This window comes from Eupeodes corollae, chromosome 3 (assembly GCF_945859685.1).
Source record: "Eupeodes corollae chromosome 3, idEupCoro1.1, whole genome shotgun sequence".
Classification (NCBI taxonomy): domain Eukaryota; kingdom Metazoa; phylum Arthropoda; class Insecta; order Diptera; family Syrphidae; genus Eupeodes; species Eupeodes corollae.
Genome location: NC_079149.1, coordinates 31,469,375 through 31,487,810, shown reverse-complemented (window position 1 = coordinate 31,487,810; position 18,436 = coordinate 31,469,375). Strand labels below are relative to the sequence as shown.

Below are 18,436 nucleotides of genomic sequence, written 5' to 3'. Positions count from 1 at the left end.
AATCTAACCTAGTTCTTTCTTGGTGACCACATGTACTTTGTTTTGCGCTCATTAACTGTTAAACACATTTTTACCGCCTTTGCCTCAATTCTCACAGAAGCCCCATTGACATTACGCTGAGTTCTTCTGAATATGTAAATGTCATCACCATTTACAATTTGACAGATTTTTGGAAAATGCTGCCTCTAGTATTGACGTTTGAACTCTTCACTATTCTTTCAAGTACGATGTTAAAAAATCACATGACAACTTTTTTTGTAATCGAAAGGTTAAAAAATAGATGTTAAAAAATCACATGACAGCTTTTTTTGTCATCGAAATTTTCTGATAAGTTGTTTCTAAGCTTTATTGAGCAGTGGCAATTCTCCATCCTGCACAAACGGACGAGTTTGGCAGGGATGCCAAAACCAAACATGACTCTATACAGTTCGTCCCTATAGATGCTGTCATATGCGGCCTTGAAAAGATGGTGCGTGTGGATTTGATGTTCTTAAGTTTTTCTCCAGGATCTGCCGTAATGTGAATATTTGATCAACTGTGGACTTTTCTGGTCTAAAACCACACTGATAAGGACCTATCAGGTTGTTCACGATAGGCTTTAAAAGTTCACATATTACAGCAGAAAAGATTTTGTGAGCGATGTTAAGTTGACTGATGCCTTTATAGTTGGTGCAGTTTAGAAGGTCTCCCTTTTTCAGGATCGGTCAAACAGTACTAAGGTTCCATTCATCGGGCATGCTTTCTTCCGACCATGTCTTACAGATAGGTAAGTGCATGCTCCCAACCAAATTATCTCCAGCTGCTTTGAAGAGCTCGGCATTCAACCCATCTGATCCAGGGGTTTTGTTGACTTCGGCTTAGATATGGCAATCCTATCTTCGTCTAAGTCGGGAAGACGGGATTGTAGGCTTTCCTCGTCTTTGTTAAATTAATCATCCTGCCTAACAGCGGAGATCGATTTGTCGTAGCCGTTATACATTTTGCAGTCCGTGGTCCTCCCATGTCCTCAGCATTGACTGCGGTTCCACTATGATGTTTCCACTTTCGTCTTTGCAGCCTCCGGTTCGAGGTTTATGTACTTAAGAATTTCGTTTCACCTGCTCATAAAACTTTCGAACTTCATTCCTTCTTTTGAACCTCTCAATATCTTCAACCGAACGCTTCTTATGCTCTTTTTTTTTCCTTCTGGGATGTAGGTGGTCCTCTCGTCTTCTAGTGACCAGCCTTCGTTATTCTATGCAGCGCTGCATTGCGTGCCTGTTGTATGGCTGCATTTAACTTTTCGCTCGTACGACTGAAAATATCACTGTTGTCAGTGAATGTGTTGCCGAATACCCGAATGTGCCGAGTCCTCGCATTTGGCTTATTTTGCCTGCTTTTGAAGAAAACGACTTGGAGAATATGTGGTTTTAAGACGGTACAAGCTGCCACACAACTCTAGCGAATATGGCTTTATGGCCAGAGACATTTCTTTGCAGCGTTATTTCTCCTCGTGGCGATATCAACTTTCCACAAGATGATTTTTAACTCATGAGAACCTAAAAACCAACATTCGTCAAGTTATGGCTGAGATACCTTCCAAAAAGTGTCAAAATGTGGTCGAAAATATCCTCAAAAGAATCGATGCTTGCAGCAATTGGCGTGGCGTGGTGGTCATCAAAATAATGCAGTGTTTCACACAGAATGTCAACATTCAAACTTTATAATAAAAATGAAATATTTTATTTACGTTTACTTTTGAAACAGCAAAATGGATAACCATGTATAAAAAGAAATTTAGAAGGTAATCAATTCAAGGACACAAAACCATTTTTTTGTGTTTTGTATTTACATCTTCTTTTTTAATTTGAATTTTTTTTTCTGTATGATTTTGCAATTCTTCTAAGAAAATTAACCTTTTTCTTCAATTTAAGGATAATTTTGTTAATCTAAGTGATTGAACACGTTGACATTATTGTTTGAAGAGGGCTTGAATATTCACGAAATTAAATCGAAACCAACAGGAATCAGAAGTCTAATTTATTTTTCCTTCTTCAACAGTTTTCAATAAAAGAAAAATTAATTCCATTTCTACAAAATTCGCATTGTTTCGAAGGTGTATTTATTTTGTGTTGGTTTACAATTGGGCGCCATTTAAATATCAGATCAATGTTTGAATTCAAATATATGTACATCAGAATGAAATTTTAATTCAAGGAAAAAATTATTATAATTATTTTTGGAACATATTTTCCAAATAAAATCGATAAACATAATAATCAACGAGGATATAATCAGGTTTCAATCCTTTTTTGTTAAATATGTTTTCGGTCAACGTGGGTGGTTTTTATTCCTTTTAAAATAAATTGCCATGTTTCCACTGGATTCAATTCAACGTTATTTCACTTTTGGTATTTAAAAGAATTGAACATATTTTTTTAGTGGGCGTTGCACTTTACCCTTTGATGTTTGTGACTGAAATTTATGAAACATCTCAATTCGATTTAAAATGATGTTTTTTAGAAGTGTACAGATCTCTGTTACCCAAACTTATTTATCCCAGTACTTTAGCTTTTAAAAAAGTTACGAATATAATTTTATATAATTTGAAGTAAAATATCTTACGTCTACTTAAGACTTACGTACGATGAAAAAAGTCACAGTACAACTAAATGAAGTTAATCAACTTAACTATAATTTTACCGAACAAAGGAAAATGTCACAAATAATGACCAAACCACGCACAATTGAGTTCTTTTAACCGTTAAAAATCCGTTTATCATTGATTTTAGTCTTTTTAAATTATAGCCATTGGTCATTGTTTCTACAGATTGAGACTGACTCTTAGTGTGTAACGCGTGGTTAAGTCGGTATGGTCAGGAATAGTCCCTCTTCCGGAATACCAAATGAGCTTTACTACATCCCCCAAAAACATCTTTCTGATTCTTCAAATATAGATAACCATGGCTAGGACTAAGGGATTTGCAGAAGAAAGTCTTAAACCATGACTGCATGATGGTGATTGTGGTTGACATTTTGAAATTTTAAGAGGAAACAACCATTCGGACATGTTCTGCCATTTTTATATGTACGTTGTGTCTCCCACACACACATCCGGTGAATTTTAAGTGCATTTCGACAGTTCGAGACTTCCAGTAGGTATGTATATAGGTAGCTGCTGACATACATGCTCTTGAAATACATTTGTATCTTTTTCTTTTTTATTTTTACAGACAATCGTTTTGACTTTTCGTAAATATCCCTTATAGCCTTGGTTGGTTGTGAGGGTTGAGGTTGAAGTAGAGACATACAAAAAAGGCGGGCGAAAAAGTTAAGAGTTCGTTGAAATAAGAGGAAGTAGAAAAATATCCAGAGATTCTTGTGATGGATGTGTTGAGTGCTTCCACATTTCCAAATACGGACTTATCAATGAGAGGGAGATTTAAAAAAAATTCAGAACTTTTTCAAAATACCAAAAAAAGAAAAATATATGTACATATGAGCAGAAAAGAGGAGATTATTTTCGAATCAGTTGTTGGTTCTTTTTAAGTCTGCATTTCTGCAATGCTTGAAACATTATATCTGATTCAAAATGTTGTTGTTTTTTGCTTTTGTCAGATTCACTTCGAAACATTTTTAAAGAGTTTTTTGAAAGGTTTTCTAATAGAGATGTAGAAAATAGACTTTTTCCTCTTCAATCGAAGATTAGGTTGTCGATTGGAGTTTTTTGAGAATCTAAAGGAGATTCTCTTTTTTTTGTACGAGGAGCTTAAAGAATGTCTGTTGATTTTTCTGATTGCTGATCTATATTAGAAGCAATTTGTTGAAAGTTTCTATTTTGCTTTTCTTTTAGTTTGTGTCCTTTGTTGGACTAGGGTCATATAATCGTAATCTACTATCATCATCATCATGAGAAAAAAATAGAAACCTTAGAACACTTATTTTTAGAGATTGGCTTCAAATGGTCACCTGCATTTGATTGGAGCTCTTTTTTTTAAACAATATGTGTTTTATATGATTTAAAGAAGCATTTTGAATGGAGTACATTTCTTTGGAATTGGTTCATGATATTTTTGACATATAGGTTCTTATTTATCAAAGATTATATTGTGAGGTTAAAATATATTAACACTGAAAACTCTATTAGAAGGTCGATATAAATTGAATCATATTATTTATTGACATAAATCAGCTTTTTGAGAGGCATGTTCCTATTAAAACCCTTCTCGTTAGGTATATGGCTCCACCTGGGTTGGATAGCGACATCTCTGCTCTGATGTCACGACTAGATGCCGCCTACAGTCTATGGAGACGTTACTTACTGGAGCACTTCCACAATTCCATTGTATTGATTGTATTGCAGACTAGGTAATGAAGTTGTCGTAATGGTCAGAACGGCTAAACGCTTTATTATGAAAACAAACTTGGTTCTTTAACCTCTGGCAAGAAATTATGGAAAAACCTGCGTGAAATCGGTATTGGCAAACAATCTAAAAAGACTGTTGGTGACGTCGATTTTGATGCACTCAACGAAAAGTTTAAGTCCATGCCCTTAAACGTTGCTTCACCCGTTCATTTCCTTACTGAGGAGGAACCAACTGCTATCAACAGCTCTCTGAGTTTTATAAGAATACAAGAGGAAGACATTGTGGATGCAATAATATCGATTAAATGGTACTTTAATGTACCAAATGGACCCTAAGTTCTTGAGACTACTGCTTCTATAGATACTGCGCTACAAAACATATTTTACAGCATATTGAATACTTTCGAGTTTCCTTTAGAATGGAAAAATTATAAGATTATTTCCATACGAAAAAACCAAACAGTTACTGCTTCATAATTTCAACCGATTGTCATTCTTCCGTTTCTTTTGAAGGTGTTTGAAAAAACTATTCTGGGATAGTCTGTCAGTCTAGTTTTCGACCTCAGCGCAGCCGCCTTACTTTTTGTAACTGATGAAATAAAAATGACAATAGACAGTGATCATGTTACACTGCTAACACTGTTAGATTATTCAAAGGCTTTTGATACTGGTAACTACTCAATCCTTTGTAGAAAGCTGCCAATAAACTTTGGGTTTTCTTAAGAGTCATGTAAGCTTGTTCTTTCGTATCTCAGCCGAAGGCAACAATGCGTGGTGGCCAATTGATACTCGTCCACATTTCTCAATGTTTTGAGTGAAGTGCCACAGGGATCTATCCTTGGACCAATCCTCTTCTCACTTTACATAAATGAGTTACTACAAGTTGCTAAATATTGTTTAATTCATCTTTATGCTGATGATGTGCAGCTCCTGATAAGTTGACCTTTTGGGGCTAAAAATGATGCCGTAGCTTTAATGAACGTGGATCTGCTCCGCATTTCACAGTGGTCAAAAAAGAACAATCTCCGCCTTAACCTTGTCAAACCAATATCCCACCCCGTCTTTCTCAAAAACTTTGATCTATTGGGCTTAAACCTGTTGAAACTTGACGACGAAACCATTAAATATGTTAGCATTGCTAGAAACCTAGGAGTAGTATTCATCGCACTCTCACTTGGGACCACCTTAATAGTGCCATTGGTAAAGTCTATGGAAGTCTCCGCCTTCTTGAAGTCACTCGAAATTTCATCACGATCAAAACTAAACTGCTACTTGCTAAGGCCCTTACACTACCAATTGTGCTGTATGAGTCTGAAATCTTTTGTAAACAAGACTGTGTGACAAGCCGCAAATTGAATGATGCTTATAACAATATTGTCCGCTATATTTATAATCTACGTCGTTATCATCACATATCCATTTTTGCGGTACGGATTACTGGTTGTAGCTTAGACAGCTTTATAAACTTCCGCTCTCTGAGTTACCTGCATGAAATCATCCAAATACAACACAGCCTGATTAGCTGAATTTCCCTCATTCAACAAGGTCCTTTGATTTAATATTACCCCGATACAATTTTTTAAATACTGAGCCTCAATTTTGTATTCATATTGTACGCCTTTGGAACTCTCTGCCCATCGCTATGAGAAGAATAAGAAGCATAAGTAGATTTAAATTTTTCGTTTTTAAACTATTTGGCATATAAGTATATAATTTTTATTCAAATTCTGAAATTAATGTAAAGGCTTGCAACACTTTAAAAGACTCATGTCCTACCTTGTAAGCGATTTTTGAAATAAATAAAATACAAATACAAATACAATTCCTCTCCCCTTAAACTTATCAAACTTCTTCTAACTTTAAGGTTCAATACTAAGAAATAAAAATAATGCCACCAACACCGATAATTTTCCATTGCTGCTTTTAAAAACTTGCAAATGATACATTTTTATAATAAGTCATTGTTTTGTAATGAAAAACATAAGTCTACACTAATGCCCAACAATGTCCCATTTCACCCTAACTTTACATTCAGCAATTAAAATTCTAAATTTACTCTCGCTCTCAACAAACATTGTAAAATAACGTAACTTTTTTGTATCATTATTCTTGCATTCCTTTTGTTATTTATATTCTTACATGCTAAGTCTAACTTTTAAACAGAAAATTCTTTCTCTTACATTTTGGACACCACAGAGTACACACCTAACTTGGACATTGGTAACAAAACATAAATTGTACAATACATTACATTTAATTACTTATAATATTGAATATTATAAACATTTACATATACCTAAATTTACTAAACTTCTTTTTTTGGCAAAGACTTGTTTCTACAAAATTAAACATTACAATACAGTCCACAAACAAACAAACAAAAAAAAACTATTAATCCAAAACATAATGGTCCTTAAGCTCGCCGGATTAAAATTGATCAGTGTGTGAAAGTTTAATTAATTAAAACCTTGTGCATACAATTTTTCCAATATATATGTATGGTTTTTTATAAAAAAGTGCTCCTCGTAACGGGTCGATGCAATATGATGAACACATGATTTTTTTTTTTGCATGAAAACTTTAATTGCATGAACAATTATTTAATTTATACGGTTATATATGCTTTGTAAAATTTATTGGCTAAATTCTATTTGATATCGCAAATAAAATTCTTAGTCAGAATATAGAACTGTCAAAGACATTGATTTCTTCGAGAATTTTAAGAATTTATATGGCATTTTTTCCATAAACTCTTTGGCATTTTGGTGTTAAACTTATCATAAAAAATTAATTGAAAACTATAAAACTACAATTAGAACGTGTTGTATATTAGAAAGCATTGAATGGTACACATCTATATCTTGCAATAATTGCACAAATAAACAATTTAGTCGTCGGTATAGAAACAAAATCTTTTTTTTTAATTTAAATAAAATTTGTCTGCAAAATGAATATTGTCAAGCAAAAACGCGGTCGTGCAAAGGGTACAATCACTAGGGTTTCAACATTTTCGGAATCAGTCGTCGATTCCACCCCTATTGACATGCTAGAAATTCAATTAAAGAAACTTCAGGAAGCTTGGTCTGAATTCGTTTTGCAGCAAAATAATTTATACGAGTTCTACGACCAGGAAGGTTTCGTCGACCCTGAACCCGAATACGGGGAATATGAAACGAAATATTTCGAAGCGTTTTCTAAACTTTCTGGGTCTATAAGAAAACATCCAGATAAGGATCGTGATGAAGCATCAACAATAAATGCTTCGGTTTTGCAAAAATCAAACTCTCGTCAGTCGGTCGTGTTGCCAAAACTTGTAATTCCAGTTTTTACTGGAGACTATAAGGATTGGCCGGTTTTTAAAGATTTGTTCACGGGAACAATTGATTGCAATGTCTCCCTAACCGGTACGCAAAAATTTCAATATCTGAAATCATTTCTGGGTGGTGAAGCGGCTACTCTTTTGAAGCACATTTCGTTTACCGAAGAAAATTATCTCGAAGCTTGGGATAAGCTTGAAGCGCGTTACGACAAAAAACATTTAATCGTACAATCATTCATTAAAAGTTTCATGGCCTTGCCGTCGTCTAATAATTTGAATTTAGAAACTCTTCGCAAGCTTACAAATGGAGCTGATGAAATAGTTCGTGGTTTGAACGCGTTACAAATGAACTCTAGAGATCCTTGGTTGATCTATATTCTTGTTCAAAAATTAGACAGTGAAACAAAACAAGCGTGGGCAAAAAAGGTAGAATCTCGGGATGACTGTACCATCCAAGAATTTCTTCTGTTTCTACAAAATCAGTGCGTTTGTCTCGAATCGTGTAGTTCATTTTCTGGTCCTATTAAAACATTGAACAAAGTTTCTAACAATATTCGAACACATTTCGTCGAAGCAAAACCTAATTGCCCAAAGTGTAAGGAAGATCATATACTTCCATTTTGTAAGACATTTCTCGCTCTTGATACTACCGCACGTCGCGAATTCGTTAAACAAAACTCGATTTTTTTCAACTGTCTTAGAGTTGGACACGCATCTAACAAATGCAATTCTAAATTTCGGTGCAGGTCGTGCAATGCTAGACATCACACCCTAGTACATGAACCTAGAACTACGTCGACTAATAAAACAACTGAACAACCATCGACACAAAACCCTTCGAACTCCGCTGTTACTCATCATTCTCTCGAATCTACTCGTAATACTCATTCATCTCTCGAATCCAACGCTATTAAATCTACAATTCTCCCTACTGCCGTCGTTAAGGTTCAGGATAAATTTGGCTCGTTTCAAAACATTCGAATTCTACTCGATTCAGGATCCCAAATCTCGTTTATTACGGAGAAAGCTCTCCAACGTTTGGGTCTTCCTAGAAAACCATCTCGTATCCCTATTGTTGGAGTCGCATCAACTTCTGCGGGCAAACCCAATGGTCTCATTTCGTTAAAACTACACTCTCGTTTCAATTCAAATCACATAGATATAGATTGTCATGTAATAAAAAAACTTACGTCTATGCTTCCGCCACTTTCGTTGAATTTAAACACAACACAATTTCTTTCGTTGGATCTTGCAGATCCGAAATTTTATGAACCAGGAACGATTGATATGCTCATCGGAGCAGATAATATTTTCAACATTATTCTCGAAACACCAAGGGCAGAACCGGGTGCTCCTAACTCTTTGTTGACAATTTTTGGATGGGTAATTGCTGGAAGCTATGATCGCACACCATCCAGTGAAGCTTTCAGCTTGATTATGCCAAGTACTTTGATTTGGAACGCTTTTGGCGTCTAGAAGAGATTTTTTATGAACAACCTTTGTCTATTGAAGAACAAAGAGCTGAGGATGATTTTATTCAAACTCATAGTCGCCATACAGATGGTAGATACATGGTTAATTTACCATTCAAACCCAATTGCAAACCCACATCTGAAAGCTCATCTCGAATCGCACTCAACCGACTATATTCAATGGAAAAGAGATTCGTTCGTGATCCTGAACTTCAAAAACAATACTCTTCCTTCTTAAACGAATACATTTCATTGGGTCACATGGAAGAAATACCTGTTAAAGAGATAAACGATTCAGATTCTTACTATCTACCTCACCACGCCGTGTTCAAGGCTGATAGCAGTACAACAAAAGTGAGAGTTGTTTTTGATGGCTCCGCAAAGTCATCACCTGATTCGAGGTCCTTAAATGAATCCCTTTTCGTTGGCCCTGAAGTCCAATGCGACATATTTACAATATGTCTTCGTTCTCGTCGTCACGTATATACAATGTCTGGGGACATCGAAAAGATGTACAGACAAATCTGGATTTCACCAAAACATACAAATTATCAAAGGATTCTATGGCGAGAAAATCCTGAATCTCCGATTAAACACTATAGGCTTTTAACTGTAACCTACGGGACCTCGGCTGCTTCATTCTTAGCGAAACGCGCGCTTAAACAACTAGCTTTGGATTCTGCTGAAACACACCCTCGAGCTTCTTCAGTTATCCTTAATGACTTTTATGTCGATGATTTGGTAACAGGCGCTGATACAATTGAAGATTTAATCGCTCTTCAAAAAGAGCTTGTTGAGGTTTTGTCACTTGCCGGTTTTAACCTTCGTAAGTGGACAACTAATTGCTGGCCACTTCTCATATCCTTCCCCGAAGATCAACGGGAACTATCTCCTATCGATTTTGAAAATTCTCTGACTGTAAAGGTCCTCGGGCTGCGCTGGTGTCCATCTGGGGATTGTTTCTCGTACAAGGTAAATTTGGACCAGTCAACATCATGTACAAAACGTTCTATCCTATCCGAAGCATCGCGCATCTTTGATCCCCTTGGCTTTTTAGCTCCGGTCGTGGTAGCTGTAAAGATATTCTTTCAGGATTTGTGGAGAGCGGGTGTAGGATGGGATGACCAAATCCTACAGGAACTTTCGCATCGCTGGATCACTATACGAGAAGAGCTTCATTTATTGGAATCAATCCGTATTCCGAGACTAATGTGGACAAATAAAGTGAACTACGAGTTCCATGCATTTTGTGATGCTTCCTTGGATGCATATGCAGCTGTAATCTACTGCAGAAGTGAAAATCTAGATGGGACTGTCTCAATTTCATTAATCGCTGCTAAAACGAAAGTTGCTCCAATCAAAGTGCTCTCACTTCCTAGACTTGAGCTTTGTGGAACTCTTTTATTAACCCGCTTAGTTAAAAAAATCAAGATTTCGTTACAGATAAAACATATGCAATTATTTGCTTGGACAGACTCGTCCATTGTCCTACATTGGCTAGCCGCACCGCCCAAAAAATGGTCAGTTTTTGTTGGAAATAGAACATCAGAGATAGTTTCATCTATTCCGGTGAAATCCTGGAATCATGTTAGATCCGCCGACAATCCTGCTGATGTTCCATCAAGAGGAATTCCGCCATCTCAACTCGAGTCGACTGATATCTGGTGGAATGGTCCAGTTTGGCTTAAAATGAACCGCAGTGAATGGCCTAAAACTCAACATGATTTGCAGAACGTATCAAGTGATCAGCTGGAGGAAAGGAATTCTAATAAAGTCCAGGTATTCGTATCCCAAATAAATGAAAACAACATTCTGAGACAAATAATTAATAAATCGTCAGATTGGATAAAATCGTTACGTGTGGTTGCATACATTTTTCGTTATCTTAAAAATCGTCGCCTTGCTCCGGAACTACGTGATCTACATGCTCTTTCAACTTCAGAACTAAACATCGCTAAAACTTGCCTGATAAAAGCCTCTCAATATATTTTATTCGCCGCTGAAATCGAAAGTCTCAACAAAAATAAATACTTGCCTTCGCGATCTAAACTCTCATCAATTGCCCCTTTCCTTGATAGTGAAAATGTTCTTCGCGTAGGCGGTCGTATACAAAACTCTGAACTGTCGTTTAATGAAAAACACCCAATAATTCTCTGCAAATCGCACCCAATAACAAAACTTATAGTGGAATATACCCATAAACATTATTTACATGCAGGTGTATCATTAATGGTGTCTTTGCTAAAACAAAATTATTTCATTCTAGGCAGCCGAAATATTGTCAGAAAGGTAGTAAATGACTGCATTGAATGCTTCAAGCAAAGAAAATCTACTTCCGAACAAATGATGGGGAATCTACCAATCGAAAGGGTTCGTTTTTCAAGGCCATTTAGCAAAGTTGGCTGCGATTATGCTGGACCTATCACTCTTCGTTTGGCTCGTGGAAGGAACCCTAAATTTGTCAAGGGTTACATAGCTCTTTTTGTTTGCTTTGTGACAAAGGGAGTTCACATCGAGCTAGTGGGTGATTTGTCATCCAGTGCATTTATTTTGGCCCTAGACCGCTTTGTATCGCGCCGAGGAAAACCAACAGAAATATGGAGCGACAACGCCACAAATTTCCATGGTGCTAAACGGTTTCTCGGGGAAATGCATGAATTGTTAATGGACCAGCAGCGAAACAATATCATTGCAGATCATCTATCTAAAGACGCCATTGATTGGAAATTCATACCACCTTCTGCACCCCACTTTGGTGGGCTGTGGGAGGCAGGTGTGAAATCCGTGAAGAAGCACATCACACGTGTCATTGGTGAACATATACTTACCTACGAGGAGATGTATACTCTTCTCTCCAAAATCGAATGTTTACTCAACTCACGCCCAATGTGGCAAACCTCCGATTTTGAACCAATTGCACTTACTCCGTCACATTTCATGATTGGAGAACCATATTGTGCAATTCCTCAACCTGATTTAAATTTTTCAAAATTTTCGATAAGTTCTAATTGGCATCTTTTACAGACTCTCATGCAAGGTTTCTGGGAGCAGTGGCATAAGGAATATTTGACATCATTACAAAACAGACCCAAATGGCAAAAGGTTCAACGAGATCTACAGAAAAACGACATGGTGTTGCTCAAGGAACCGAATTTGCCACCTTCGAAATGGATACTTGGACGAGTCATAGAAGTTCACCCTGGTGCAGATGAAAGGATTCGTGTGGTTACCGTTCGTACCAAGAATGGTGATTATGTTCGACCCATCGTTAAGCTAGCGCCTTTGCCGTTTTCTGAAAGACCGGAGTCTTCCAGGGGGGGCTGAATGTTTTGTAATGAAAAACATAAGTCTACACTAATGCCCAACAATGTCCCATTTCACCCTAACTTTACATTCAGCAATTAAAATTCTAAATTTACTCTCGCTCTCAACAAACATTGTAAAATAACGTAACTTTTTTGTATCATTATTCTTGCATTCCTTTTGTTATTTATATTCTTACATGCTAAGTCTAACTTTTAAACAGAAAATTCTTTCTCTTACATTTTGGACACCACAGAGTACACACCTAACTTGGACATTGGTAACAAAACATAAATTGTACAATACATTACATTTAATTACTTATAATATTGAATATTAAAAACATTTACATATACCTAAATTTACTTAACTTCTTTTTTTGGCAAAGACTTGTTTCTACAAAATTAAACATTACAATACAGTCCACAAACAAACAAACAAAAAAAACTATTAATCCAAAACAGTCATATTTTCATTTAAATAAAAAAAATTCAAAAACTATAAAATTAAAGCTGTTTTTCTCTGTCGATTCAAAAAATTTAACAAATTAAGTAATATTTTTGGTATACATTCAATAAATACAATATTTGTTGTATCTGAATATCTTAAGGTCGGAAAATTTTCATTGGCCAATTTGTTGACAGATGTTTTCAAACAGGCTTTGATCACACAGGGAGTTTGAGATAAATCTTATATTAATACAAAATACTCCTTTGGAAGATTTGTTTTTAAACACCAGTATCTGATTGTGGTCCTTCAGAGGGTGTTTTCAGTTAAGTTTTTAACAAAATCGAAAAACAAAAACACAGGAAAAGACTTTTTAAAATGTTGATTCCTTGTTAATTAAGAAAAGCCTTACAAAAAAAATTAAAAAAAAATATTTAGTACTTGAATTTCCGTGGAAAAAATTCCCTGAAAAAAAGCTTTTTGTTGTTATAAAGAGGAATGGCAAATCTGCTTATAGAAGAAACACAGCTCTTGTAGCAAAAACAAAAAACTCTTTGGAAAAAAAACAACATTCAAAACCAATCAATGAATTCAATAACAAATTCAATGTGTCTGATTCTCAGCAACTGCCAAAATTTCCCAAAATTAAATTTGTTTTAAAGCTTCTCCCATAGATCCTGTGTGCCATTTTTAATTTATATATATATATAAACATATAGCCACGTGCAGGTAGGGTACATATGCCACAAGAAGAAATAAAAACTGTTATCGTATAACAAGGTTTTTCATACTAAAAAAAATAAAAAAAAAATAAAACAAAATCATTAAAAAGAAAAACAAGAGTAAATAAATTCAAGGCAGAACCCAGAAACGTGGCAAATGGCCGACATTTTTACGGACACGTAGGTACATCACATCGCTTCGTACCATCGTACAAAATCTGAATACTCCGTCTCCGACTCCAACCAAAGCCCAGGGCGACCTTAAATTCCCAGGAAAAAAATCTGGGTGGTGACTATAGACATGATTCGTTTCTACACCAAATTATCAAAACGTTGCGTTCGTTGGGGGATATTTCCATCGATATTTATATTTAAAATGTATCCGACAGATAAATAAGTGAAAATCCGAAAATAAGCTCTGTTTACCTGATGCCCATTTTCTGGTCTTGTTTATTCACTCATATGCCTTTTTTTTGGGAAAGATATATTTTTGTATTTTATTGAAAATTGAAAAGCCTCTTTTTTCTTCTTACCGAGAAAATGGTCGCTTGTCTACACATAGCCTGAAGTTATATAAAATCAATGAGGGGGCATATTTCCCTTATCAGCTTTGGTTGCTTCTTGGAATTTTACCTTCGGCGAAGCTGTGAGACGAAATTTGTAGTAATTTTTTGTTCTGATAATAAATTTATTATTATTTTAAAAGGAAATCGAAAAAATAAAACGAATAAAATAAACGAATTGAATTTTAATGAATCAATCGGCTCTTGGTTTTATTTGTGTCAATGCAAATTGGAATCGAAGAAAAATACGGAATGAAATCCTGCAAAATTCGACAGCTTCACGTTGTTGGTTGTTAAAATGTCCGAGGTGTTAAGGAGGTGGTTTATGTACCGTCAATGACATTGAAATTGGCTTTAAAATGTCCCTTGAAAAGTGAAAAAATTTGCTCTTCTTTTGTTGATGAATATTTTTACTATAGTAACTTTAACTCATACAGGTTTTTACACTTTGAAAGAAAGTTGAGAAGAAAAGGGATTTATGGTTTGACAATTTTGGGTTAACGGTATTATAAATCAATCCATATTGACCATTTGTCAACATCTTATCTTGGGTGAAATTTTTTAAGGAAAAAATATTGTAAATTTTGAAGTTTTTTGAATTAATTGAAGCCGGTGTCCTGTTGCAGACTAGGCTCTGTTTAACGGGTTATTCATTTTGCACTTACAAAAGAATAGGGTTGGAATTCCACATCTATCTGACTAAGTTGTTAAAGATAAAAGTAGTTTAAAGCCAATATCTCAAAGTTTTAAAAAGATATTTGAGCCGAAAATCATTTTTTACCAACTTTTATTAATTTTTTTGTTTAGGTTTTTATTTTTTTGTAAAAATCTGTTAATTCAATTTTTCTCAAGAATTTTCAGAATTTCTTTTTTTATAACAAGCACACACTCAAGGGGATATTACTACCTGTATTATGCAGGGGCACATGGTGAGCACTAGAAAGAGGAGAGAGGGTTTAAAAGGAGATGTCGATTCAAATTGGTTTTGAATTCATAAATAGAAAGACAGAGTGTGGTTAGGCATTCCACATTCGCGTAGTACGGCTAAAGAACGAAGCTCTGTATTTGACAGTACGGCTGAAGTTGGGCTCGAGGGAATACTGATGAGCATTCCTAGAAGCGCGAGTATTACGGTTGAACTGTTTAAGGGGAGGAGTGCACCTGACTATTACACTAGAGCATAAGCCGTTAAAATAACGATAAAAAAGGATCAGACAAGAGACCTTACGACGTTATTCAGCGAAGTAAATGAACTTATGATGATATTATCATCTATCAATTTAAATGCTCTCCGTTCAATACTACCCAAGAGGCTTAGGTAAGTTGCAGGAGCACGAGCCCAGAGATGGGAGTTACACTCAAGCTTCGGACGTACTCGTATATTAGTCTTGTAGATAACAGCCAGATCAGAAGGGGTGAAATATTTCTTGCATCGTCTAAGCAAACCCAAACACCTTGCGGCATTTTTGGCGACATCGTGTATGTGATAATTCCACAAGAGGTAGATGGTGGCACACATACCGAGAATATCGAGGTGTTCAATCTCATTGACGCAAGTGCCTTCCATGAAAAATGGAAATGTGGATATATCTCGCTTTAACGATACAAGACAGCATTGGGTTTTCGAAGCATTAAATTCCACGCAGTTTTTTAATCCCCATTGTACAATGCTGTTTAAGTCGGAATTACTTAAGCTTAACATATATTGTCGTTGCAGTTAGACATCCGAAGAAGAGGGGTGTAAATCTGAACGAAAAGCTAAGAGAACTATCTTCAGCGAAACAATGTATTGGATTAGAAGTTGCAGACAGGAGATCATTAATAAAAATGAGTGTTGGAGATAGAACAGAGCCCTGGGCCACAACAACATTTATTTTGTGGTTTTCAGACTTGAATCCATCCAATACTATTTACTTGTATTGAACGATCTGAAAGGTAATTACTAATCCAATGAAGCAGGGATTCATGAAAATCGAAATCACGCATTTTCGATTAGAGAGCCTGATGCCAAACTCTCTTAAATGCTTTTGAAATATTAAGTGTAATAATCTTACTTTCTCCAAAGCGATGTAAAGATTTGCTTTGTTCGGTAAGATAAACCATGAGATCACCAGTGGACCTATTGCTTCAAAAGCTGTATTTTCGGTCATTAAGAAGCTTTGGATCTTGAAGATATTTCTTGAGCTGATAAGTAATAAGCGTTTCTAAGGCCTTGACAAAAAAGGGACGTAAGTGTGATCGGTTGGTAATCAGAGGGTGAGGATGTTTCACCTTTTTTGGGAATAGGCTGGACAGATGCAGTTTTCCATCTGCTCGGAACGAGAGTTGAGGAGTAGGACAGATGAAAAAGCTTACGCAGTGGTTTTACCAGCGTTGAAGAACACCTCTTCAGAACAATAGCGGGGATACCATCCGAACCAGCGAATTTATGAATGTTGAGATCTTTAAGAACTCTTGCCACAGTACGAGTACAGGCGGATTCATAACACTCACTGGCAGCGTAAAATTGGCGGTGAACTGCCTCGCACAGAGATTAGCTTTCTCTAAAGCAAAAGGTGTGTCATTGACGACAAGCGTAAGAACCGATGAAGAGGATGAATTCCTCATGTTTTTTACAAATAACCAAAAATTTGTACTGCCTTTGGGACATTGCCGTAATTTTTAGTCATGTAACAATTTCATCCATCGATTATGGGCGATGCAGGCCTTTCTGGCCTGTTTGTCCGGCTTTCCTCAGTACGGTTGGCTTTATAGCAACGGAACTTACCTCTTTGACCCTAATAACCTCTTTATAGCTCGAATCAAAGCATGCGTTTTACTTAAGTCTGATACTTCTAACCCTGTAAGATATAAAAGTTCTCATTCCCAGGAAAATTAAACTTGTGATCATATCACCGCTGGCGTCAACGTCACTATTGATGAAGCATATAGTGACCGGTTAAAGATTCTTAAGTAATTATTGACACCGTCTCAGTTGGCTTTCTCGTTGTGCCACACGGTTCTCTTAGGAGCTTTCTTTAACTGAACAGATTTGACACGAGAAATTTACTGATATAACACAATGGTCAGATGTGTCTAGAGGAGATAGAACACTGACAGTGTACTTATCAATAGTGTTTTCTGCTCGCCCTTCAACGTCTGATATTCGACTGGACTCGTTGACCAGCTGAGTTAGGTGGTGCAACTCAGCGAAGATTTCTGCACACACTCCATCGGGTGTTGTTTGGCCTGAATGTTGAAGCCATGAAGAATTGTGTACATTTAAATCGCCCGTAACAACGATTTCATTCCGAGAATAGGACGAAACAATTCTTTGGATGGAATCAGACAAAGCATCAAATTCAAGAGATGTTGATACTCTGTCTAAATTAGGGCTTCGAAAAAGGAAGCAGTAGTGAATAATTTGCTTATTCACGGAGAATTTAAACCACATATAATTAAAAAAGGAATTTGTGCAAGGGAAGTTGAACATAATATTTGTTATAAGAAAAAATTAGTTGGAAGGCATAATCTTAAGTTTTTAAAAATATATTAGAGTCTAAATTCAATTTTTACCATTTTTGAGTAATGGTTCTTAGGTTTTATTTTATTATGTCAATTTGATTCTTTTCAAAATTTTACCAGATGTTAAAAACGTTATTATTGTCGTAGTATAAAATTGTTTTGGAGATGAAATTATTTTTTATTGGTAAAATTTTCGAGCCGACAAATTTTTTTTTAGTTTTTTTGATTTATAAAAAAAAAAGTTAATTGGATTTTTTCCAAAAATATACTGGTTTGGTATCACGTAACAATAAATTAAATTCAAGTCTCTAGCGTCATTGATTCTTGAGAAATTAAGAGTTAACCAAATTTTCAATATTTTTTAAAATGCTACGGTAAAAAAAAACATCCCTTTCGGCATCTTTTGGCATTATTATCTGTATAACAAAATTTATTTAAAGTCCACATCTCTTCCAGTTCTTGAGCTATGTACGATAAAAAAAAAGGTTGTGAACTTAAGGACGTACGGATGTGTCAACATAAGCACACATGCACGCACAGACATCTTTCTAAAAATCTTTTATATCGACTGTATTGACCTTGAAATTTTCAATTCGACAAATCGGACATATTTAATATGTGTTTTATTTACGTTTACGTTTGAAATCCCAATGTGGATAACCCTATATTAAGAAAAAACTATTATTCTTTAAATTTTGCAAATTAAAAATTGACAGTTTTGATTACAAGAAGAAGAAGTCCTGTCAAAAATAGTACGAAAT

General features: G+C 35.6%; 2 protein-coding genes across 2 annotated transcripts; both read left to right on the top strand.

The window, feature by feature from the left end:
* The first annotated feature begins 6,324 nt into the window (after positions 1 to 6,324).
* LOC129952114 (uncharacterized) lies at positions 6,325 to 12,888 on the top strand. The gene is made up of 2 exons (XM_056064556.1): positions 6,325 to 6,565; positions 11,403 to 12,888. The coding sequence occupies exon 2, from the start codon at positions 11,480 to 11,482 to the stop codon at positions 12,458 to 12,460; it is 981 nt and encodes a 326-aa protein (XP_055920531.1). The 5' UTR covers positions 6,325 to 6,565; positions 11,403 to 11,479; the 3' UTR covers positions 12,461 to 12,888.
* On the top strand, positions 7,293 to 11,429 carry LOC129950401 (uncharacterized). The gene is made up of 3 exons (XM_056062343.1): positions 7,293 to 9,108; positions 9,177 to 11,230; positions 11,403 to 11,429. The coding sequence occupies exons 1-3, from the start codon at positions 7,293 to 7,295 to the stop codon at positions 11,427 to 11,429; spliced, it is 3,897 nt and encodes a 1,298-aa protein (XP_055918318.1).
* Positions 12,889 to 18,436: the final 5,548 nt, after the last annotated feature.

What these genes read in the sequence shown, in the direction of transcription:
- LOC129950401 (XM_056062343.1), top strand. Translation starts at nt 7,293, where the DNA reads ATGAATATTGTCAAGCAAAAACGCGGTCGTGCAAAGGGTACAATCACT. An exon ending in TTTCAGCTTGATTATGCCAA is followed by an intron (nt 9,109 to 9,176) that starts GTACTTTGATTT and finishes TGTCTATTGAAG; the next exon opens with AACAAAGAGCTGAGGATGAT. An exon ending in ATAGTGAAAATGTTCTTCGC is followed by an intron (nt 11,231 to 11,402) that starts GTAGGCGGTCGT and finishes ATTTCATTCTAG; the next exon opens with GCAGCCGAAATATTGTCAGA.
- LOC129952114 (XM_056064556.1), top strand. Translation starts at nt 11,480, where the DNA reads ATGATGGGGAATCTACCAATCGAAAGGGTTCGTTTTTCAAGGCCATTT.